The 24,342-nt window shown below is 49.4% G+C and overlaps 1 protein-coding gene and 1 long non-coding RNA gene across 2 annotated transcripts; one reads left to right on the top strand and one right to left on the bottom strand.

Moving 5' to 3' along the window:
• Window positions 1–9,281: 9,281 nt before the first annotated feature.
• LOC135965622 (uncharacterized) lies at window positions 9,282–15,051 on the top strand. The gene is made up of 2 exons (XR_010578610.2): window positions 9,282–9,517; window positions 12,925–15,051. It is a non-coding gene; the product is annotated as an uncharacterized lncRNA (long non-coding RNA).
• A 579-nt stretch (window positions 15,052–15,630) lies between these two features.
• SLC52A3 (solute carrier family 52 member 3) lies at window positions 15,631–23,748 on the bottom strand. The gene is made up of 5 exons (XM_015457877.4): window positions 23,542–23,748; window positions 20,819–21,436; window positions 19,086–19,591; window positions 17,271–17,394; window positions 15,631–16,792 (listed from the first exon to the last, which is right to left on the bottom strand). Exons 2-5 carry the CDS (start codon window positions 21,383–21,385, stop codon window positions 16,580–16,582), a joined length of 1,410 nt encoding a protein of 469 aa, XP_015313363.2. The 5' UTR covers window positions 21,386–21,436; window positions 23,542–23,748; the 3' UTR covers window positions 15,631–16,579.
• Window positions 23,749–24,342: the final 594 nt, after the last annotated feature.

Here is a 24,342-nt window from a genome sequence, read left to right as displayed (position 1 = left end):
GAATTCTACCACACATTTAAAGAAGAACTATCACCAATCTTTCTCAAACTCTTCCAAAAAATGTAAGAGGAGGGTCGGGGGGCTGGGAGGTCCAACAGGACCTCATCCACATGACTGGCAATTGGTGCTGATTGTCAACAGGAATGTCTGTGGTCTCCTCCTTGTGGTCGCTCTTGCTCTGTTAGGTCAGACATCATCCCTTACATAGAGGCCCAAGGGTCTAACGGTCCAAGCCCAAGACTGAAGCTGCAAGGTCTCTTGAGGCATAGACTCTGAAAACCACAGGATGTCACTTCTGTCACACGCTATTGGTCAAAGCAAGTCACATGGCTCACTCAGATTCAAGTCAGCGGAGAAACAGACTCCACCTTGGATGGGAGGAATAGCAGAGTCACATTGCAAAGGAGTGTGAATGAGGGTTGGGAGGAATGTGTGGCCATTAATTTACACCAGAGAATGTTTGCACTTTACAAGGTCCACAAGTCCACTGATATGGTTTGGTACTGTGTCCCTACTGACATCTCACCTTGAATTGTAATAATACCCACATGTCATGGGAGGGACCCCATGGGAGGCAATTGAATTAGGGGGCGGGTTTTTCTCATGCTGTTCTCGTGATAATGAAGATGTCTCAAGAGATCTGATGTTTTTATCAGGGAGAGTTCCCTTGCCTGCCACCATGTAAGATATCCCTTGACTCTTCCTTCATCTTCAGCCATGATTGTGAGGCCTCTCCAGTCATGTGGAACTGTGAGTCCACTAAACCTCTTTCATTTATAAATTACTCAGTCTCAGGTATGTCTTTATTTATTTTATTTTATTTTATTTTATTTTATTTTATTTTAGAAACAGAGTCTTGCTTTGTCACCTAGGCTGGAGTGCAAGGGTGCCATCTCGGCTCACTGCAACCTCTGTCTCCCAAGTTCAAGAGATTCCCCTGCCTCAGCCTCCTGAGTAGCTGGGACTACAGGTGTGTGCCACCATACCTGGCTAAGTTTTGTATTTTAGTAGAGACAGGGTTTCACTATGTTGGCCAGGTTAGTCTCGAACTTCTGACCTCGTGATCTACCTGCCTCGGCCTCCCAAAGTGCTAGGATTACAGGCATGAGCCACCGTGCCTGGCCTCAGGTACATCTTTATTAGAACGAGAGAATAGACTAATACATCCATCAACCCTAAGAAGTCTGTGGAAGGGCATTTCCATATTTCATATGGAAGTCATTTCCATATGAAAATTTAGTCAGATTTCATGCTGGTTGTCTGAAAGCCAGGAGCTTCTAAAAAACTTTCAGGGCAGCTGTCTAAGCATGACCTCATGTCATCCTGTTGTGAGTACTAAATTAGTTAATTCAGGGGAAACACTTAGAAAAGCGCCTGGCATGCAGTAAACACGTGATAAATTTCAATTGTTATTATCTTCACAATAATTTTATGGGTCAGGCTTGTTATTTTCCCTATTTTGCAGATGAAGAGGCAGAGACTCAGAGATGCACAGTAAGTCACCTGAGGGTTATGCAGCAAATAAGCAGGGAAGCCAGATTAGAACCTACACGAGAGAGTCGCCCTTGTGTGAGACTCCAAAGCTTCACTCGGGTGCACAGAGAGGCGGGTTTGAGGACGTTCACTGCTGCATTGTTTTCAGTAGCTTAACATGAGAAACAGTGCAGATGTCCACCAACAGGGGCCACCCAGTAAACCCCAGCATGCCCAGCCGGGGAGTGCTTTGTGCTGGTTACAAGAAATGAGGTCACGCTATACATAGGACATGGGATCATCTCCAAGACATTCTGTTCAGTAAAAAGAACATCTGAAAAAAAAGTTCCATAACCCACAGAAAATACTGCCAAATATTCCAAAAAATCTAAGTCCAAGTGTGTGTGTATGTGACCTCTGGAGGCTGATCTGAAGCAAATGTAGGTGAATTAAACAATAGGATCTATTTATAGGACTCTTCTTTTCTTACTTTTCTTTATTTTTGTTGGATTTTGAAACATGTTCAAAGAAAAATTCAGAGTACAATAAAATACCAGTCGGGTGCGGTGGCTCACGCCTGTAATCCCAGCACTTTGGGAGGCTGAGGTGGGTGGACCACCTGAGGTGAGGAGTTCGAGATCAGCCTGGCCAACATGGTGAAATCCCAACTCTGCTAAAAATACAAAATTTAGCCGGGTGTGGTCCAGGCACCTGTAATCCCAGCTACTCGGGAGGCCGAGGCAGGAGAATTGCTTGAACCCAGGAGGCAGAGGTTACAGTGAGTTGATTGTGCCACTGCACTCTAGCCTGGGTGACAAGAGTGAAAGTGCATCTCAAAATAAATAAATGAAAAGAAAGAAAGAAAGAAAGAGGGAGAGAGAAAGAAAGAGAGAGAGAGAGAGAGAAAGAAAGAAAGAAAGAAAGAAAGGAAGAAAGAAAGAAAGAAAGAAAGAAAGAAAGAAAGAAAGAAAGAAAGAAAGAAAGAAAGACAGAAAGACAGAAAGAAAGAAAGAAAAGAGCCAAGAAGAAGAAGAAAAAAATCACCTGGGATTCCTCCCCTCCCCTAGAGCTAACTAGGCTAACATTTTGGTATGTATCTTTCCAGTCCACATCTTGTGTGACTGAGTGTGTATATGCATATGTATTATTTTCAACTGTTGGCTTCCTCCTCGTGGTCCAAGACAGCTGCTCCAGATTTAGCCATTACATCTGTTTCCTGCCAGCAAGAAGGGGGAAATGGGAAGTAGAGAGCCTTTTAAGTATACAGCCTAGAATTTACAGACATTATTCTTTATCTCATCTCATTTGTCTAAATGTAGTCGCATGGCCATCCTGACCAGAAGGAAGCCTGGGAAATGTGGTCTTTCCTCTGGGCTGCCTTGTGCCCAGTGAAAAGTCAGGGGTTCTATCACTATGAAAGAAACAGGAGAATGGATATTGTGGCAACTAGCAGTGCTATTCGCCTTTATTCTCTCAATGGTAATATTTTTCCCCATCAAGAGGGAAAAATTTGTGTCTTACATTCTAACCACTGAACTCTGAGAGAGGACACTGGCCTGTGCTATTCTTTTGAGATGGAGTTTCGCTCAGTCGCCCAGGCTGGAGTGCAGTGGTGTTATCTCCAGCTCACTGCACCCTCCACCTCCTGGGTTCAAGCAATTCTCAGGCCTCAGCCTCCTGAGCAGCTGGAATTACAGGTGCCTGCCACCACACCCCATTTGAGACCATATAGGGTAGCTTCCAGCCATTGCCATGGCATTTGTGAATTGTCGTGGCACTGGTGGGAGTGTCTCTTAGCATGCTAATATATTATAATTAGCATATATATTATAATGAGCAGTGAGGAGGACCAGAGGTTGCTTTCATCACCAACCAAGTTTTGGCGGATCTGGCCAGCTTCTTTACTGCATCCTGTTTTATCAATGAGCTCTTTGTGACCTGTACCATGTGAAACCAGTCCTGCCTAACTCTTATCTGAGGCTGAGCCTCAGGGGTGGGCGGCGGGGGGGTGGCGGTTGTTCAGAATGAACAATTCAAAGTCAGCTCCTCCTTCTTGGAGCTCAGAGACTTGAAGAGCAAGGACCACTGTCAGCACACGACCCCATTTGCAAGGTTGGGGACACACATGCAGACCTACAGGCCATTGTAGAGAAAGTGTTAAAAGGTATAAGTCAAGCCACGGCCAAGCAGTGCGCCCTGAGAGTCAGAGAGTTCTCCCTAAGCCAGGGAAGGACAGGGCAGGGCAAGGCAGAAACTGGGCCTGGGGCCAGGATTCCTGAACTGGGGCTAGATTTGCCCAAATCTAGGGCAGGGCTGACCAGGTCAACCACAGCAGGGAGCCAGGGTGGGTGGGTCACCCTGCCACAGGCTTCACTCTTCTGGCTGTGGTTTCCAGGCAGTTCTAAAAGCCTCCCAGTGGCCCAGTGCAGTGGCTAACACCTGTAATCCCAGCACTTTGGGAAGCCTTAGGCGAGCAGATCACTTGTGGCCAAGAGTTCGAGACCAGCCTGACCAACATGTTGAAACCCCGTCTCTACTAAAAATACAAAAATTAGCCGAGCGTGGTGGCAGTGCCTGTAATCCCAGCTACTTGGGAGGCTGAGGCAGGAGAACGCGGGAGGTGGAGGTTGCAGTGAGCTGAGATTGTGCCACTGCACTCCAGCCCAGGTGATAGAGGCGAGACTCCATCTCAAATAAAATAAAAAAATAAAATAAAAAAGTCTCCCAGCGTACACCACCCCAGCAACATGGCAGGAGGGAGTGTCTCCTGGGGACCTCCACTTTGGAGGTTTGAGTGGGCAGCTTTAAGCTGGAACAGTCAATCTTGCTGTAGGTTCTCAGGGCAGAGACAGGCCCCACCGTGCCTCCTCACATGCATTTCCTCTCAGCTCCCACCTGCCAGCCCGGGAGAGAGGGAGGGCCGTTCTGTCCTTTTCCTGCAGAGTCCGTTTGTTCAGTTGGTGACCAACATCCTGAAAAACATTCTAGGAGATCAAAAAGAAGAACCTTTTGGTCTATGTGTCAGGTTGGCCCAGTGTACCACGCCCAGTGCAGGTCCCTCTTGAAACCACCTTTGCAAAATTATGACTGAGACAGTGAGAGATCTTTTTTTTTTTTTCTTTGAGACGGAGTTTCACTCTTGTTGCCCAGACTGGAGTGCAATGGTGTGTTCTCGGCTCACTGCAGTCTCCGTCTCCTGGGTTCAAGCGATTCTTCTGCCTCAGCCTCCTGAGTAGCTGGGATTACAGGCACGCACCACCATGCCCGGCTAATTTTTGTATTTTTAGTAGAGACGAGGTTTCTCTGTATTGGTCAGGCTGGCCTCGAACTCCAGACCTCAGGTGATCCACTCGCCTCAGCCTCCCAAAGTGCTGGGATTACAGGCGTAAGCTACCGTGCCCGGCCGACAGTGAGAGATCTAACTTGATGTACTCTTATCTTGCTTCTAACCTCCAAGCTGTCCTTGTTCATTCCTGGGCATAAGCTGAACTAACTTTGGGAGAAACTTAGTTTATACTTTCAACAGCCCTTTCCCAAAGCAGACCTTATTGCCTGGGAACTAAGTTGCCTTTGTAGGACTAACATTAGCCACAAGATTAGAAATTTTGGTTTAGGAGTCATGCAGCTGGAGGTTACAAGATTCTGACCCTCCCTAAACTGCTTCTATCATCAGTGCTTGAGATATTTTTCAGACTCTGCACTTGATGGATCAGCTGGCACCACCCATGTCAATAAACTGGCTCATCTGATCTTGTGGCTCCCACTCAAGAATTGACTCAGCTCAAGAAGACAACTTCGACTCCCTGTGATTTCATCCCTAACCAATCAGCACTCCTGGTGCACTGGCTTCTCCCCACCCACCAGGTTATCCTTAAAAACTCTCCTCCCTGAATGCTCAGGAGAGACTGATTTGAGTAATAAAACTCTGGTCTCCGGCACAGCTGGCTCTGCGTGAATTACTCTTTCTCTGTTGCAATTCTCCTGTCTTGATGAATCGGCTCTGACTAGGCAGCCTGCAAGGTGAACCCCTTGGGGGGTTATGCTCTTTGCCCAGGGTGATGTTATTTCTCTCCAGGATGGCTGCAGTGGCTTCTGAGCCTGCTTGCATCTGATGTGGTCCCTTTCAATGTCACGCAGGCCAAAGCAGCCTTCCATCTCTCCATGATCTTGGCTTCCAAGGTACTCTGTCTCTCTCTCTGGGTCCTCACCCTGTCTTCCTATCAGGCCCTTGAAGGTACCCTGCTGGCTCTACCCCTTGGCCTTCAAAAGTGCAGTTTCCTCCTGGAAGGCACCTTCTTCCTTACCTCACTTCCTTCCCTCCTACCTGCCTTGAGGTACCAGCTCTCAGGGGCATCCTTGGGAAAGCCCACCCCTTGGACTGAGTCTGGAGTTCTGATCTCTCTTTTTTTTTGGAGACGGAGTTCACTCTTGTTACACAAACTGGAGTTCAATGGCGTGGTCTCGGCTCACTGCAACCTCCACTTCCCAGGTTCAAGTGACTCTCCTGCCTCAGCCTCCCAAGTAGCTGGGATTATAGGCATGTACCACTATGCCCGGGTAATTTTGTATTTTTAGTAGAGATGGGGTTTCTCCATGTTGGTGAGGCTAGTCTCGAACTCCCAACCTCAGGTGATCCACCAGCCTTGGCCTCCCAAAGTGCTGGGATTACAGGTGTAAGCCACCATGCCCAACCATTTTTTTTGTTTTGTTTTGTTTTTGAGATGGCATCTCGCTCTGTCACCCAGGCTGGAGTGCTGTGGCACCATCATGGTTCACTGCAGCCTTGAACTTCTGGGCTCCAGCAATCCTCCCACCTCAGCCTCTTAAGTAGCTGGGACCACAGGTATGTGCCACCATGCCTAGTAATTTTTGTATTTTTTTGTAGAAACAGGGTCTCATTATGTTGCCCAGGCTGGTCTCAAACTGCTGGGCTCAAGCAATCCTCCTGCCTCAACCTCCCAAAGTGCTGGGATTACACACGTAAACCAACACATCCAGCCCTGATCTCATTCTGCAAATAATTTACCTAGTTGGTCACTTGGTGTCTGTAGGAGCATCACGTGTCTCAGGCCTGCCTCAAAACTGCATTTCAGCTGGGGGTGTGGTGGGGGCAGGCAGAGTGTAGTTTGGGGACATCAAGCGTCTGTGGTGGATATCCTCCCAAAGTGAGACAGCTTTTTAATGATATTTATTGAGCACTCACTGTTTGCCAGTGTGGTGCCAAGCACTTTGCACATACTAGCTCAGTGCATCCTTAACAGCAATCCTGGGAGGGAGGTGCTTTTCTCATCCGCATGTGCTGACAAAGCTGACAAGAGCTGGGTCTTGCACGGTACCTTAAGGGCTAAAGACCTGCAAGGATGGCGCATGAAAGCAAAACCAGAGAGTTGCCTTTTCTGAATGCCAATGCACCCTCCACCCAGTCCTTGACAAGCGACATTAGCATGGGTTGCGCCACACTCCACATGCTTTTCTGCATCTCCTTTGTGTGTGTGTGTGCACATATAATTAATTCTGGGGCAACTTCCTACATCAGTACAGAGAAACTCCTTGATCATTATCCACTCCAACATCCTTCCTGGGAGGGACTGACTGGAAACCCAAATGCCCTTCTAAGGGCAAATAAGAAAAATAAACTAATTCTTCCTGGTGCAGAAAAGGGAAAGAAACATCCCGTTTCCTGTTCTTAAATATTCTAGAGCAAACACTTCAGAAAACTTCTCAATTATTTATCTGTTCCTTTAAGATGGGAGTCTTTTTAAAAGCCAAATGACCTCCTACCAGTTTTACAAGCCAGGAATGTTTTCCCAAGGACCTAGGAGTCATCTCTTTGGAAGGTAAACATCAAGATAGCACCCTTCTCATCCAGTCTCCATGGGAGGATGGGAGCCTAACTTCAGTGCCTGGCTCCAAGCTGCAAAACAGTCCATCATCTATCATAAAGATGTAAGTTTCTATTTCCTCTGGATAAAGACAATTAGCTAACGCAGATGGCCACTCCAACTACCAGGTGAATTCAGGATGAAATATGTTGCAAATCATGTTGTGCAGTCATCTGACTTGAGGACTATTTTTTTTTTTTTTTGAGACAGAGTCTTGCTCTGTTGTCCAGGCTGGAGTACGGTGGCGCAATCTCAGCTCATTGCAACCTCTGCCTCTCAGGTTCAAGCAATTATCCTGCCTCTGCCTCCCAAGTTGGAATTACAGGCATGCACCACCACATCCGGCTAATTTTTGTATTTTTAGTAGAGATGGGGTTCCGTCATGTTGGCCAAGCTGGTCTCAAACTCCTGACTTTAAGTGATCTGCCCACCTTGGCCTCCCAAAGTGTTGGAATTACAGGCATGAGCCACCACCCCTGGCCCTAGTTATTATTTGAGGACTTGAGTGCAATAGGTTATACCTGCTTGGTTATATGGGAGGATGAAATTTCTTTCTCTTTGTAATCTCTTTCGTGGATTGCCTGTGATGCCCACTGCAGTTGGTTTAATGTTTATTTAATAATAAAACTGTTTTCTCTTCCACTTTTGTGGAAAGGTTTTCTGGATTAGAACTTTAATTTTGTCTCCAACACCTTCAAATGTCTTTCTACAGAGGGCTGGTTAAATAAACGTTGCATCTCCACACAAGAGAATACTACACAGCCATGACAAAACACAAGGAGGCTGTTTTCATTGTTGAATGAAAAGTGCAATGTGCACAACAGTTTACTACGTTTTCTGTAAAAAAAAAAAAAAAAAGGTCTGAGAAGACTGTATTTGCCATTTGTATAATCTCTGGAAGGGTAAACAAAGACTGATAAAAGTGCTCCTGTGTGTGTGTGTGTGTGTGTGTGTGTGTGTAAGAGAAACTGGGCAGATGAGGGAGAGGAAAGAGGTGAAAACTTTTCTCTGTGCACCTTATATTTTCTGATTTTTTGAAACACATGACTATATTACCTATTCACAATAAATTAAAAGGGAAGGGAAGGGAAGAGTGGTGGTGGCAAGCAAACAAAGCCTCTAAAAAGAAGTCCCAGGGGCTGGGCGCAGTGGCTAACTCTTATAATCTTAGCACTTAGAGAGGCCAAGGTGGGCAGATTGCCTAAACTCAGGAGTTCGAGACCAGCCTGGGCAACATAGTGAGACCTTGTCTCTACTGAAAATACAAAAAATATGCTGGGTGTGGTAGCATGCACCTGTAGTCTCAGCTACTCAGGAGACTGAGAAGCAGGAGAATCCCTTAAACCTGGGAGGCAGAGGTTGCAGTGAGCCAGGATCACATCATTGCACTCTAGCCTGGGCAAGAGCAGGACTCTGCTTCAAAAAAAAAAAAAAAAAAAAAAAATTAGCTGGGTGTGGTGGTGGGCACCTGTAACCCTAGCTACTTAGGAGGCTGAGGCAGGAGAATCACTTGAACCTGGGAGGCAGAGGTTGCAGTTGAAACTAGGCCGCATAAAACTTAGAAACTAGGCCTCATAAAAAAAAGAACTTAAAAAAATTAACACCAGGTGGCTCTGGATAGGGTCCCACCCTGCCTCAATAGGGTCCCACCCTGATAGGGTCCCACCCTGCCAATTCCAGGAAACAACCTCATGGGGTCCCACCCTGCCAATTCCGGGGGTCCCACCCTGCCTCGAAGTTCCCGGAATCAACAACTCCAGGAAAAAACCTCATAAGGTCCTGCTCTAACCAATTAGAACAAGACACCTTGCCCAGGCCATAGACAGACCCAATTACCACGCGCCTAAAGCTTTGTTTGAATTTCGCGCCCTAAGCTGTGTTTGAACTTGTGTTTGCATATATAAACAGCCTGTAACAAGCAGTCAGGGTCCCAGGGCCAACTTAGAGCTTGGGACCCTAGTGCGCTAGTAATAAATAACTCTCTGCTGTGAATCTCGTGTCGGTGATCCTTCACGGCGACCCCTGCCCAGGAAGGAATCGACAGTTCGGTTCCAACATTTGGTGTGTTGGCCGGGAAGTGGGGTCGTCCGAGGACCCCCGACCCATCCGGCGGAGACCCATCTGGCCCGGGCCACGGACTGCTGACTGAACGGACCTACCAGGTACTTTCGTTTTGTTCTGTCTGTCTTGCCGGCTAACTCTGAACTCTGGGGAGTACTCCTTCTGAATTAAGTGGGGAAGGGGGACAGACGTGTCCGGCACCTTCCCACTTAAGCCCCGGGGGACGCCCTGGCGGTAGTCTGGGAGAAGGCTAACGATTCAGTCAGCCTCTTCAAATCTGTAGGCAGGCCGCCCCTGCCGTCTGAATATTTTGTGATCTTGTGGCGCCACTCTCTGGCCGCGCGGCTTCTCCTTACTTGTCTGGTCTTTGTTTTTGTTACTTTCGTTTTGTCCTTGTTATACGTGGACGAAATAAGACAGACGTTGACGACTCCTTTGTCTCTGACCCTGACTCACTTCCCTGACGTTCGGGCTCGAGCCCACAACCTCTCCATAGAAGTCCGTAAGGGACGATGGCGAAAATTCTGCTCGTCCGAGTGGCCTACCCTCCATGTTGGGTGGCCCCGGGACGAAACATTTGACCTCCCAATTATCTTACAGGTTAAAGCAACAGTGATGGATCCTGGGCCACACGGACACCCAGACCAGGTGGCCTACATAATTACTTGGGAGGATCTGGTCCGAAACCCTCCCTCTTGGGTGAAACCCTTCCTCCATTCCCCTTCCCCATCCCAATCTACCCTCCTTGCCTTAGAAGCCCCAAAGAATCGGAATCCGGACCCGCATAAGCCAGTCCTCCCAGATGAACCCCAGAGGGACCTCCTCCTTCTTGATCCCCTGCCTCCTCCACCTCAAAACCCCCTTCTGGGACCTCCACCTTACGCTTCACCCTTGCCCCCTGTCTTGTCCCCAGCTCTTTCCTCTACCGCCTCGGCCCCTACCCTTTCTCCAACTTCTCCCTCGGCCCCTCCCTCCACCCCGTCTCCTTCTCCAGCCCCGCCCAAACTCACCCCTCGGACCCCGCCGCCGACACCTCCTCATCTCCGCTTGCAGCGGACTGAGGACCCAGAAGGCCCTTCCACTTAGCAATCCTCCCTTTTTCCCCTCCGTACTGTCAATCGCACGGTCCAGTACTGGCCCTTCTCTGCCTCTGACCTCTACAACTAGAAAACCCATAACCCTTCCTTTTCCCAAGACCCCCAGGCCCTAACCTCGTTAATAAAATCCATTCTCCTCACTCACCAGCCCACTTAGGATGATTGCCAGCAACTCTTGCAGGTCCTCCTAACCACTGAAGAAAGGCAGCAAGTCCTCCTGGAGGCCCGGAAAAATGTGCCAGGACCAGGAGGCCTCCCAACCCAACTTCCCAATAAAATAGACAAGGGATTTCCCCTCACCCGCCCAGACTGGGACTATGAAACGGCACCAGGTAGGGAGAGTCTCCAAATCTATCGCCAGGCTCTGTTGGCGGGTCTCAAAGGGGCAGGAAAGCGCCCCACAAATTTGGCCAAGGTAAGGACCATAACTCAGGAAAGGGATGAAAGCCCGGCAGCCTTCATGGAAAGGCTTCTGGAAGGGTTCCAAATATATACCCCATTAGACCCAGAGGCCCTAGAACATAAGGCTGCCGTAGCTATGGCATTCATAGACCAAGCTGCATTAAGTATCAAAGGAAAACTCCAAAGACTAGATGGAATCCAAACCTATGGATTACAGGAATTGGTTAAGGAGGCAAAAAAAAGCGTAAAATAAGAGAGAAACCCCTGAGGAAAGGGAAGCCAGGTTAGCGAAGGAACAGATAGAGCGAGAGGATCGTAAGAACCGAGTGAAGGATAAGCATTTAACAAAAATCCTGGCGGCAGTTGTGAGAGAGAAAGGACCAGGGAGAGAGGGAGAGAAGCGGAGGCGGCCGGCTGGCCCCCGTGTCTTCGCATCATGGCAGCCACCGCTATGCTGGTCAAGGACTCTGCTAAGTTAACCCTTGGGCAGCCACTAACTGTTATTACCCCACATGCTCTAGAGGCCATAGTGCGGCAGCCCCCGGACCGGTGGATAACCAACGCACGCCTAACCCACTACCAGGCCCTCCTACTGGACACGGACCGCGTCCAGTTTGGCCCTCCGGTCACCCTAAACCCTGCTACGCTGCTGCCGGTACCAGAAGACCAACCAAGCCCACACGATTGTCGGCAAGTACTGGCTGAGACCCATGGAACACGGGAAGACCTTAAAGACCAAGAACTCCCAGACGCGGATCACACCTGGTACACAGACGGAAGCAGTTACCTTGACTCAGGTTCCCGGAGGGCGGGAGCGGCGGTAGTAAATGGCCACAACACCATTTGGGCACAATCACTACCTCCTGGCACGTCTGCACAAAAGGCTGAGTTAATAGCACTAACCAAGGCCCTAGAGCTGTCCAAGGGAAAGAAAGCTAACATTTATACTGATAGCCGGTATGCCTTTGCAACGGCTCATACTCATGGAAGTATCTATGAAAGAAGAGGTCTCCTAACCTCAGAAAGAAAGGAAATCAAGAACAAAGTTGAAATAATTGCCTTATTAAAAGCCCTTTTTCTTCCTCAAGAAGTGGCTATAATTCACTGCCCCGGGCATCAGAAAGGACAGGATCCAGTCGCAGTAGGACGAAACCAGCCACATAACTATTGAACATACTTATACCCCAGAAGACCAGGAAAAAGCAAAAGCCATAAGGGCTATAAAGAACAAAGACACTAAAAACTAGGAAAAAGGAGGAAAAATAGTCCTTCCCCAAAAGGAGGCCCTGGCAATGATCCAGCAGATGCATGCCTGGACACACTTGAGTAATCGAAAGCTAAAATTACTGATTGAAAAAACTGACTTTCTAATCCCAAAGGCAAGTACCGTCGTAGAACAAGTGACATCTGCCTGTAAGGCCTGTCAGCAGGTAAACGCTGGGGCTACCCGAGTGCCAGAAAGGAAACGAACTCGTGGTAACCGCCCAGGAGTCTATTAGGAAATAGACTTCACTAAAGTAAAACCTCACTATGCTGGATATAAGTACTTACTGGTGTTTGTAGATACCTTTTCAGGATGGGTAAAAGCCTACCCCACCCGGCAAGAAACGGCACACATAGTAGCCAAGAAAATTTTAGAAGAAATCTTTCCTAGATTCAGACTTCCCAAGGTAATTAGGTCAAATAACGGGCCGGCCTTCGTTTCTCAGGTAAGTCAGGGGCTCGCCAGGATATTGGGGATTAATTGGAAATTACATTGTGCCTATAGACCCCAGAGCTCAGGACAGGTAAAAAGAATGAATAGAACAATAAAAGAGACCCTTACTAAATTGACCTTAGAGACTGGTTTAAAAGATTGGAGACGCCTCCTATCCTTAACTCTGTTAAAGGCCCAAAATACACCTAACCGTTTTGGGCTCACTCCATATGAAATCCTCTACGGAGGACCTCCCCCTTTGTCAACCTTGCTTAACTCCTTCTCCCCCTCCGATCCTAAAACTGACCTACAGGCTCGGCTAAAAGGACTCCAAGCAGTACAGGCCCAAATCTGGGCCCCCTTGGCAGAACTGTACCAACCAGGACATCCACAGACCAGTCACCCCTTCCAGGTGGGAGACTCTGTCTACGTTAGACAGCACCGTACTCAAGGACTAAAGCCTCGGTGGAAAGGACCCTACATTGTTCTCCTGACCACGCCCACAGCCATAAAGGTTGACGGAATCTCCACTTAGATCCACGCATCCCACGCCAAGGCTGCTCCAGAGACGTCCGGACCAACACCACTTGAGACATGGAAACTCCGACGCTCCGCGGACCCGCTCAAGATAAGACTCTCTCGTATCTAACTCCTTGCTTATTGTTTGCCCTTCTTCCCTGCGCCGTCTCTAGTGTAGTTTTTGACGCTAACCCCCACCGGCCATTTAGCCTGACCTGACAGATAATTAATTTTAATAATCAAGAGGTCTTAAATAAGACCTCCGAGAATGCTCCTATAAAGACTTGGTTTCCAGACCTCTATTTCAACCTAAAAAAAAAAATATAGCAGAAAAGATAAAAGACACAGGCCCCCGGTTTACTGGTCCCACAGGAGTCCTATTAGGAACTCCTCAAGATAGACAAGAATGGAAAGGACAGGCTAGAAAGGTGTCCATCAGCCGGAACGGGTTTTATGCCTGTCCCGGATTCAGGACAGGACAAATGAAAAAAACTTGTAGAGATCTGACTCACTTGTATTGCAAAAGCTGGTCCTGTGTGACTACTAATAATAGAGAGTAGAAATAGGCCACAAAACCTTAGTATATAACCATGTCCTTTGTCCAGCCCTGTACCACAACCCGATATTCGGAAAATTGCAACCTGGTTCGCATCAAGTTTGAAGATGCGGCAAAATCTGATAACAGATAAATAACAACAAGGTTAATATAAGGTCTCTATTTATACCAGCACAACCCGCCTAAAATTCCCCTCCAAATCAGACTATTAGTCAATCCAGACACTGCCCCTGTTGCAGTAAGGCCAGACCAGGTTTTATTAGAAGCTAAGAAGCCCCCGGTTTCCATATCGGAGAAGCCCCAACTAAAAACTCCTCAAAGCACTTCCCCGCCCTTAATCTCCCTCACCCTCGCCGACATGTTAGGAATTAAGGTAGCGGCTGGAGTTAAGACCAGGACAGCAGCCCTAGTGCATGGTAACCATCATCTGCAACAACTTAAAGTAGCCATAGATAAAGACCTTAGAGCCATAGAACAATCTATCACAAAACTTGAAGATTCCTTGACTTTTCTGTTTGAAGTTGTATTACAAAACCGACGAAGACTAGAAATTGTCTCTCTGAAAGAGGGCGGGCTCTGTGCAGCCCTAAAAGAGCAATGTTGTTTTTATGCAGATCATTCAAGAATAGTTAAAGATTCTATGGCAAAACTAAAAAAAAGATTAGACAAAAAAAAAAAAAAAGAAAAAAGAAAATCTCAACAAAGTTAGTTTAAAAATTAGTACAACCAATCCCCTTGGTTTAGCACCCTAATCTCCACCATCTTAAGACCCCTCATCCTGCTCACGCTCATCCTGACTTTCAGGCCATGCATACTCAACCGCTTACTCACCCTTATTAAAAATAGAATAAACATAGTACATGCTATGGTTCTGACCCAACAATACCAGAGCCTCAGGACTGAAGAAGAGGCTCAAGATTGAGCCTCTGACACAAAAAGAGGAGGGAATGAAACTAGGCCTCATAAAAAAAAGAACTTAAAAAAAATTAACACCAGGTGGCTCTGGATAGGGTCCCACCCTGCCTCAATAGGGTCCCACCCTGCCAATTCCGGGAAACAACCTCATGGGGTCCCACCCTGCCAATTCCGGGGGTCCCACCGTGCCTCGAAGTTCCCGGAATCAACAACTCCAGGAAAAAACCTCATAAGGTCCTGCTCTAACCAATTAGAACAAGACACCTTGCTCAGGCCATAGACAGACCCAATTACCACGCGCCTAAAGCTTTGTTTGAATTTCGCGCCCTAAGCTGTGTTTGAACTTGTGTTTGCCTATATAAACAGCCTGTAACAAGCAGTCAGGGTCCCAAGGCCAACTTAGAGCTTGGGACCCTAGCACGCTAGTAATAAATAACTCTCTGCTGTGAATCTCGTGTCGGTGATCCTTCGCGGCGACCCCTGCCCAGGAAGGAATCGACAGTTCGGTTCCAACACAGTGACCTGAGATCGCGCCATGGCACTCCAGCCTGGGTGACATCGCAAAGACTCCATCCCCCCCCAAAAAAAGCCCCAGAACCAGACATCCTCTAAGGACTTGATTCTGTTCATTTCTGAACTTAGCCTTGAGCTTAGAGCCAAGTGGAAACTAATTACACATTTTGGGAGTTCACATTAAACTTCTTCTTTTTAAAATTATTATTTTTGATACAGAGTCTTGCTGTCACCCAGGCTGGAGGGCAGTGGCACGATCTTGGCTCACTGCAACCTCCACCTCCGGGGTTCAAGCAATTCTCAGCCTCCTGAGTAGCTGGCACTACAGGCATGTGCCACCATGACCAGCAAATTTTTGTATTTTTAGTAGAGATGGGTTTTTGCCATGCTGGCCAGGCTGATCTTGAACTCCTGGCCTCAAGCGATCTGCCAGCCTTGGCCTCCCAAAGTGCTGGGATTACAGGCGTGAGCCACTGTGCCATGCCTGAATTTCTCCTTTGAAGGAAGATCTGAGTGTAAAAGCAGGGAATGTCTTTATTTAAAAAAATGAAAAACTAAAGCTAAAACAAAATAACAATCACCTCTGCCACCTCCATTTGAGAGAATACTTCCAGGGGGTCTGCGTGTCTGGTCCCCAGCCTGGTTGGGGATTTCACTTTCAGAGGCTCAGGGATGGGCCCTCCCCAGCCCCACCGGCAAATCACCCCTCCTGCTTCCAGGAAGGTACTTACTCTCCAACAAGTGGGCTTTATGGGCCAGGAAGGATGACAGGAAGGGGTGTGTGGGGTACTCTGTCTCTCCACACTGGGAATCCGAAAGCCAAGATACCCAAGATTCTATCGCTAGCTGCTTGTCTTGTAGAAGCCCCTCTGTGAGACTGAGGGGCAAAGGAGAGAGGGCAGGGGCCTGTCTCAACCCTCTGGCTACTTCTAGGTTGTGCTGACCGCCACTCTTGTTACTATGATGGACTCTCAGGTCAGCAGGTGGCCCAGGAGGGCTTGCTTTATGCCCTCCTTTTGTCTTCTTCCTTTTATCTCTGTGCCATGCCCGTGAGGTAGTTGGTACTTACTGTAATCCCCATTGCATGCATGAAGAAACAGGCACAGAGAAGCCAAGTGACTTTCCCAAGGTCACACAGCCTGAAGGGACAGCTCACCCTCCCAGCTGTTTCCCTTCTAACACCCTTGGGCCTGCCTCCAGCTAGATGCTGCAAATCAGTCCTCTCTTGAGAGTCAAAGCAAAGGAGATCCGAACTTGTAGTCACAGGTACTGTGACACAGAGTTGGGGATAGAGCTGCACCTTGCATTTCCAGGTCGCATCTTCCCCACAGTCCGTAGTGGGCACTTGTGTTCATGATTCAATTACTCAGGCTCTGCATCTCTGTTCCTGCCACTTGCTCTGTGACCTTGCCTCTCTGGATCCCAGTTCCGTCCGTTAGCGATGGGGGCGGGGTTGGTGGCATGCCTAGGCGGGACAGTGCAGATTACAGAAGTCAGCGGACGAAAAGAGCCGCAGCACGTTGACCAGAGGGAACATGAGCAGCGCTCCGAGCAGCGAGCCCAGCTGCACCGCCGCTCCGCACCACAAGAGGGCGCTGCGGCTGAGGTCGCGCAGGATCACGCCTAGCATCACCTTGACGTAGCTGAGGCAGCCGCTGAAAAGCACCCACGAGGCCACCTGCGGGGACGGGAGGGAAGAGATGCAGAGTGACAGGGCTTGCAGGGCGAGCGCCAGGACAAAGAACTCTCACAGGGCTCAGGGAAACCCATGGAATACTCTCTAGGTGCAAGGAGAGCTTTCTGGGAGTGATCCTGAGGGGCTGACGGGTCCCATGAGTTGACCGCCCGGGGGCAAAGGAGAACCCAATGGCTTTTCTGGGCTCATGTGCTCATGATCAAGTCAAGGGCCTTTGAGAGAAGGCCACTGCTGAGGTACACATGGTGGGAAGAGGCCTACCAGTCACCTCGATTCCCTAAGCCTCCACTCTCAAATGAGGAAGGGGCACCCCTCCCACCTGGCGCTTCCTGGGAGAGCCCCACAGACTCTGCTCCCCGGAAAGGGCTGCGCCCAGGCTCTCCCAGGCCGTGGCTAGGAGCTGAGGGGTGCAAAGTTGAGGGGTACGGAGCGGGAGCAGCCCCACCGGCCGGATACTCACGATGAGGACTTCCCCACCCCAGTGGCCCTGCAAGAGGGGGCAGGGGCTCATCACCGCCATGGCCATGTTGTAGCCCCCAAAGCAGGTCCCAAGCACGGAGAGGACCCCCAGGAACAGCAGAGACCTAGAGGAGAGTAGGGGAGGTGAGTGGACGCGGGAAGCCTGACCTCTGACTCCCCGCCCCCGCCGGGGTCCATGTGGATGGCCAGTGTCTCCAGAGTTAGTTTAGATGTGGACAATTCCAGGCTGCCTGGCCCAAGTGGGTCAGGGAGGTTCCTAAGCGGGCAGGGCTGGCCTGGGTCATCCCCAGCATTAACGGTAGGGCCTGGCACCCCAGCAAGAAAAACACAATGGAGTCTGGCACCGGATGGTCCTGGTTCAAATCCCAGTTCTACTGTTTAAGCTGAGACTAGTCTCTGAGCCTCCAAATGGGAGTTTTGCAAGTCTGCGTGACCTCCAGGAGCAGAGCATGCAGGGCCTGGCTCAGTTGTGGGCCCATCTAGTGTTTACCTGCTGCTATTTCCTCCTGCAACACACCCCCAGCGTCAGCCAGGAAGCTGGGCTGAAGTGAAGATGGCTGGATCCGGGCATTGGTACAGCAAACCCTGCTGTGCCTCCTCAGGGGACCCCTCCTCATCTGGCCTCAGCTACCTGCCTCTGCAATGTGGAGTTTGCTGATCTCCAGGGGCCCTGGCAGCTGGTTTGCTGCTGCTAGGAGCATCTCTCTACAGGTGGCCTTCCATGCAAACCTACATCTGACAACTGAAGACACTGTCCTTCCTCAGAAGTCCTTGTCCGTTGGGGTCCCACTCTCCAGTATCCAGAACACCAAGACTGGTCGACGCCCTGGGTAAGAACAGATGGAGGTCTGCCTATACCCTCAAAGACTCTTTCTGCTCCAAGATTCTTGGATTCCATGACTCAAATTCTGTAATTCTAATATTTGGGGTTTCTTAGATTTGCAGGTCGGGGCCTTTGGTCCTGCTTCCCTCAAATCCTCCATCCTCTTTCCAGTTTCTAGGTCCCAAGGTAGAAAATTAGCTTTCTGGCAAGCTTTTTGTCAAGATCTTCTGTCCTCACTGTCCTCCTTCTGGGCTGGGAGAGTGGGTATAAGCAGGCCAGTGAGGGCAGGCAGGCCAGCGTGGATGTGAGGCTGTAGGACCTACCTCAAATGTCAAGATCCCGAGGTGGTATTTCTCATACAGGAATCTGAAGCCCCTGCCTCAGAACTGTTTGGGTTCCTTACTAAAAATTGAAATCCCAGGTCCCAGTCTAGGCTGGTTCAATCTGCATTTTATCAATTTGCCCAGCCATTCTTCTAGAACTGTGGCTCTAACGGAATCAGCTGGAGATCAGAGTCAGGAGGGCAGGGCTGAAATCCTGGGAATTAGACCAGGTCAAGCTCTTTCTCCAAGCCTCAGGGTTTCCCCATATAAATGGGAACTCCAGTGGCTGTCTGCTCCTCCTCATGGGCTTATGACAATGATGGTCAGCACTTAGGCTGGACCTGCCACGTGCCAGGCACTGCTCCAAGAGCTTTATAGAATCAGCTCATATAATGCTTCCAGCAGTCCTAGGAGGTGGAACTGTTACTACTCCCATTTTCCGATAAATATCCCTGAGGCACAGAGAACTGAAGTGACTTGTCTTATCACACACAACTGACAAGTGGCAGAGCTGGGATTTGGACCGGGGTGCTCCGAAAACCACGTGCTTAACCACTACATGTACAGCCCAGTGGGTGCGTTTGGAATTCTGGGTTCTGAAATGAAGTGTTCCCCCACTAGGATTCCCTAGGACCAGATGAGAGCACACCTGTTAGGCAGGAACATGGAGAGCAACGAGGCAAGAGGGTTGGCCACAATGCTGAGGGTGGCAGCCAGGTGGTAGGCAACTGGCCCGTAGGACAGGCAGGAGTAGGTCTGCACAGAGGGCAGCACGCCGTTGGTGAGCGCATTGACGAAGGCCACCAGGGTATAGATGAAGGCCAGGTGGGCCGGGCAGCAGGGGGCTGCTTTCTCCTCTAGATGCCCCTGGCCCTGGCTGCTGTCCACCGTGCCTGCAGGGCCCAAGTCGTTCTCTTCCCGTGGCCGGATGGAGTGGAGGGTGACCTGGTCATTGAGGAGGTCTTCCACGGAAGCCTCCCAGCACTTGGGTTGACGCTGGAGGACAAAGAACGCCACGAGGCAGCAGGCCATCATGACGGATAGCAGGAGGAAGAAGACCAGGGGTGAGAAGTGGGCGGGGAGGTAGCGGCTCTCCAGGTGGGACAGGGGCGCTTCCATTTTGGGGAGGGCGGACACCAAAGCTCTGGGAACTCCCTGCAAAGGACAAGACAGGTCAGTCAGATCCCTGGTCGGGGGAGGGGATCAGACTGCAGAACAACAATCATGACAGTGATAATACAGGATACAGATCACCTGTTATTATTAATAGATAATTAGTAAATAAACATAACTAATAAGGTGGCAATAATGACTGCTCATACTGACTGCCCACTGAGCACGGGCACCGGGCATGGATAAGCCCCTGTGCCTCCTAACAGGCCTGTGCAGTGGGGACCAGCATCCCCCATTTTAGAGGGACCTGAGGTATCGGGATGCTTTGTCCCTTACCTGAAGGTCACAGGGAGAATGTGGCAAAGCCAGACTCCACCTGGTGCTTTCTGACTTGGAAGCTACACCTTTTACCACTCTGCTACCCCACAGCAGTGGCAAGCACAAGCATGTTCAGAGGAGGGGCTAGCTGGAGACTGACTGAGCAGGGGAGCCACCCACCTAAGGGGAGAGACCCCACCTAAGGGGAGAGCCCCCCACCTAAGGGGAGAGCCTTCACCTAAAGGGAGAATCCCCCACCTAAGCAGAGAGCCACCACTTAAGGGAGAGCCTCCACCTAAAGAAGAACACTGCTCCAGCCACCATCTGGGAAACAGAGGCCCTCAGGACATGCCATCCCAAAATATGACTGTAGGAGGCCAGAATATGCCACGCCAAAATTGACCTATTGGCATATTGTTTACTTCTAGATGGTTATTTTGAAAAATTGCAGACTAAGGAGTAGCTCTGAAAAGTTACCATTTTGTAAGATAAATTTACAGCTAAAGGAAATTTTTATTAGTAAAGGTATCTTATCTGTACTAAGAAGAGGTATCTGAACCAGGAAGAGAAAGATGGCGGCCTTTATCACCTGAGGAACTTTTATCTGCATAACAGTGTAATGTTTATTCACCGTAAGTTTCCTCCCTTCATCCTCCCATAAATTTTCTCCACCATCCTGCAGAAGCCCCAAGTCCCTATTCCCTTTTGTAGCTCAGGATGCTATATAAGCTGAAATCATCTGGCCCTGTTTTAAGTCTCATATTTGGGGGGGACTGCCGTGTGTATGTATGTAAGTAATTAAAATGGATTTCCTGCTGTTGATCTGCCTTATGTCAGTTTAATTCATAGACCGACCAAAGAACCTAGAAAGATGGAGGGGAGCAGATTTTTCCCTCCCCTACATTTGTGACCAAGCCAAGTGCTGAGATGGCTCCTGGTGATGCTGGGTACCTGTGCGATGTCAGTTTCCCGCGTGGGTACTGGGCTTGGTATGCTGTCTGATAGCTCAGTGACATTGACGCAGGTAGTGAGACCCGAGCCCTGGGCAAGAGCCACCAGGGCAGGCAAGAGGCCGCTGAGTCCTTCACCCACAAAGAAGGTGGTGAGGTAGTAGGTGGGCAGCCGGCTCATGAAGGGCAGGAAGGTCACCGAAGAGGTGCAGTCTACCAGGGCCAGGAAGAAGGTGAGGACCAAGAAGGCGATGCTGTGTTGGCCATCCAGCACCCAGGAGGTCGTATTCCAGAGGAAGGCAAAAATGATGCAGGTGACAGTTCCCACGCCCAGCAGGGTGAAGATGATGGGCACTTCAGAAAGACAGCTGGGCCGGAAGCGATGGAGCAGGGTGACCAGGAGGGGCCCGATGTTGGCCAGCTGGATAACCACCGTGAGGTAGGAGGGCAGGTACCAGCTCTCAGGCAGCTCCATCACCAGCAAGGGCAGCTCTACCCAGAGCCCATTGATGGTCACCCAGGAGCCCATTCCGAAGACGCAGACCAGCAGGTGCATCAGGAAGGCCATGGCGGTATCTGTCCTGGGCCAGAGGCTTCCCCAGATCAGCCTGCGGTGGGGCTGGCAGAGAAGAACACCAGGTGAGTAATTTCAACTTCACCACCTAGCAAGATGCTGGGACCTGGGGCCCAGGGTTTTCTCTTATTACTCCCCTTCTTGTGAACAAGCTGGCTTTTTTTTTTTTTTTTTTTTCTTTGAGACGGAGTTTCGCTCTTTTAGCCCAGGCTGGAGTGCAATGGGATGATCTCGGCTCAGTGCAACCTCTGCCTCCTAGGCTCAAGTGATTCTCCTGCCTCAGTTTCCCAAATAGCTGGGATTACAGGCACATGCCACCACACCAGCTAATTTTGTATTTTTAGTGGAAACAGGGTTTCACCATGTTGGCCAGGCTGGTCTCGAACTCCTGGCCTCAGGTGATCTGCCTGCCTCGGCCTCCCAAAGTGCTGGGATTACAGGTGTGAGCCACCGCGCCTGGCCCAAGCTGGCTTTTTATTAGCAGAAAACAAGGGAAGGCTTTCCTAACTATGACTCGTGAAAGAAAAGTTCAATACAACACACAAAAGAAAACAAAGTAGCTTCTGCAAAACGTACCAACAGCAAGGTCAAAAGTTAAATGAAAACATAGGGAAAATATTCGCAACATAAATCACAGACAGAGGGCTCATCTTCCTAATATATAAAGAGTTTTTAAAAATCAAGAACGAAGAGACCCCATATAGAAGAGGGCCAAGGATATGAACAATTCAGAGAAAAAGGTACAAATAAGCTTTAAAGAAATGAAAATATTATCACCTTCATTCACAATAGGAAAACTACTCCATGTGCCATTTCTAACCATGAGATTGTCCCAAAGCCTGACAAAATGACTCATGTACAAGGTTATTATAGATTGTGATCTTGTTGGTAATAGCAAGTTGTAGGAAATTTTCTCCTGGGTGGCTACCAACAGAAAAATGGCTAATTAAAGGGACCTGTTGGAATACCACATACTTGTTTGAAGGAATAAGGAATAAGGAAAGCAGATCTTGCTGGATGATAAGGAAAGGTCTCTAGGCTATACTGATAATCTTGAAACAAAATCAAGGCAGGTAAATGGGACCAGGAAAATGTGTACTGCCTTTTGGTCATACAAGAGGAGGAAAAATATGTTTTCTTTGCTTGTACTTGCACAAAGCAACCCTTGAAGGACACACAGGGACTGCAGGGATGTTGATGATGCCCCTGTATATCTTTTTTTTTTTTTTTTTGAGACAGATTCTCACTCTGTCACCAGGCTGGAGTGCAGTGGCGCAATCTCAGCTCACTGCAACCTCTACCTCCTGGGTTCAAGTGATTCTCCTGCCTCAGCCTCCCAAGTAGGTAGGACTACAGGCGCCCGCCACCACGCCCGGCTAATTTTTTGTATTTTCAGTAGAGACAGGGTTTCTCTGTGTTAACCAGGATGGTCTCGATCTCCTGACCTTGTGATCCACCCACAGCCTCCCAAAGTGCTGGGATTATAGGTGTGAGCCACTGCACCCGGCCCCGCCTCAGTATATCTTTTAATAGAGTTTTGATTTGTGAACCATGTAAACATATTACCTGATGCAAATATATGGTTACCTGAAATGAGATTTCAATCTGGCTTTCTTTCCTCCTGAAATCATAGAACTCTCTAGGTGGCCTTTGGAGACCACTTCCTCTAGCCCTCCAGAACCATTTTGCCATCTGTTTACCCCCTTGCCAGCAACCAGTGGCAGCCCACCTGTGCTGTTACTAACAACTTTCTTCTATCTACCCTTAGTCTGAGCAGTAATATGGGAGATGCCAGGAGTGAGGCTCTGGAGCCAGCTGTTTGAGTTTGACCCTGGCTCTGCTGCTTACAATCTGGGTAACCCTGGGCAAGTGACTTTGCCTCTCTCTGCCTCATCTCCTCATCTGCAAGTAGGGGATAGTGATAGTATGAACTCCGTGGCTTGTAATGAGATGTAAGGATGCTGGTGGGTTTATGTTGTTTCCAACAGTCCCAGCATACAGTAAGCACCACTAAGGGTTACTGATCATTATCGTGAAATGGCAGGTTTGGTGACATCGTTATTTTTGTCTAATTCACATGAGAATTAACACATGACTATGAAAATTTAAAAAGGGAAAAGATTCCCCCACTCGGTATCAACTGAACTCACCAGTGGTATATGCACCTTTTTGTAGAGACACGTCAACTGGGCCAATCTCCACGTTTTGTAGATAGGAGACGGGGTCCGAAGGGGCAGCGGGGCTTTCCTGGGATCTGGACTGGGTCCCCTGCAGCAAGTGGCCTGTCCAGGGTTCCTCAGTTCACGCCACAGTCTTTAACTCCATACTCCTTCCTTCTAGTACAAAGCAGGAGTGTCAGTTGTGGCCACGCCTCACCCAGGAAACTCCTGAATCCTGGTGGCTCCTCCCCATGGTTCCCACACACGGAATTCACTCACAGGGCTGGGACTTCCTTCCTCATACCTTCGCTGAGCGAACCCAATGCTCAGTTGCCTTTCTGGCCACCTCCTTTTCCTCTCTGGGAGGAGCCACTCCTGGGGTGTAACGCAGTCAGGTCTCCTAAGAGTCCAGCTCTGCCCCCTCTCTTCTGAGAGGACTCCGTCCTCTCCCTTAGGAAGCTGACTTGACTTACAGCACAGGTGAGGCCTGCTCTAGGCGTGCCAAGAGGACCCAAGGAGGGAGGGGAAACTCCCAGGCAGCAGTGGCACACCTTTGCCTTTGCTGTCCTCCCAGCCTGGAGCACCAGCCCCCTCTGCTGTCCGCATCCAAGCTTTCTACAAGATCCCGTCCTCCAGGAGACCTCTGGCTGCCTCGCCTTCTCAGGTGTCCTCACCAGGGCCCCATGACCCCTGCATTTCAGGTCGTTCTTGTGTGGGTGCATGCAGGCACATACCTTGAGACTGAAGCTTTTTGAGGGCAGGGGCTGCTTGGGAATCCGACGTTTTGAAGGT

The sequence above is a fragment of the Macaca fascicularis genome, chromosome 10 (assembly GCF_037993035.2).
Source record: "Macaca fascicularis isolate 582-1 chromosome 10, T2T-MFA8v1.1".
Classification (NCBI taxonomy): Eukaryota; Metazoa; Chordata; class Mammalia; order Primates; family Cercopithecidae; genus Macaca; species Macaca fascicularis.
This window is presented reverse-complemented; position numbering and strand designations above follow the sequence as displayed.

Excerpts from the sequence above, each read along its gene's own strand:
- SLC52A3 (XM_015457877.4), bottom strand. The coding sequence starts at position 21,385 with ATGGCCTTCCTGATGCACCTGCTGGTCTGCGTCTTCGGAATGGGCTCC. Across the intron at positions 17,395-19,085 it reads TCCATGTTCCTGCCTAACAG|GTCTCTGCTGTTCCTGGGGG; the intron begins GTGTGCTCTCAT and ends ACTCTCCTCTAG. Across the intron at positions 16,793-17,270 it reads GGGGTGGGGAAGTCCTCATC|GTGGCCTCGTGGGTGCTTTT; the intron begins GTGAGTATCCGG and ends CCGTCCCCGCAG.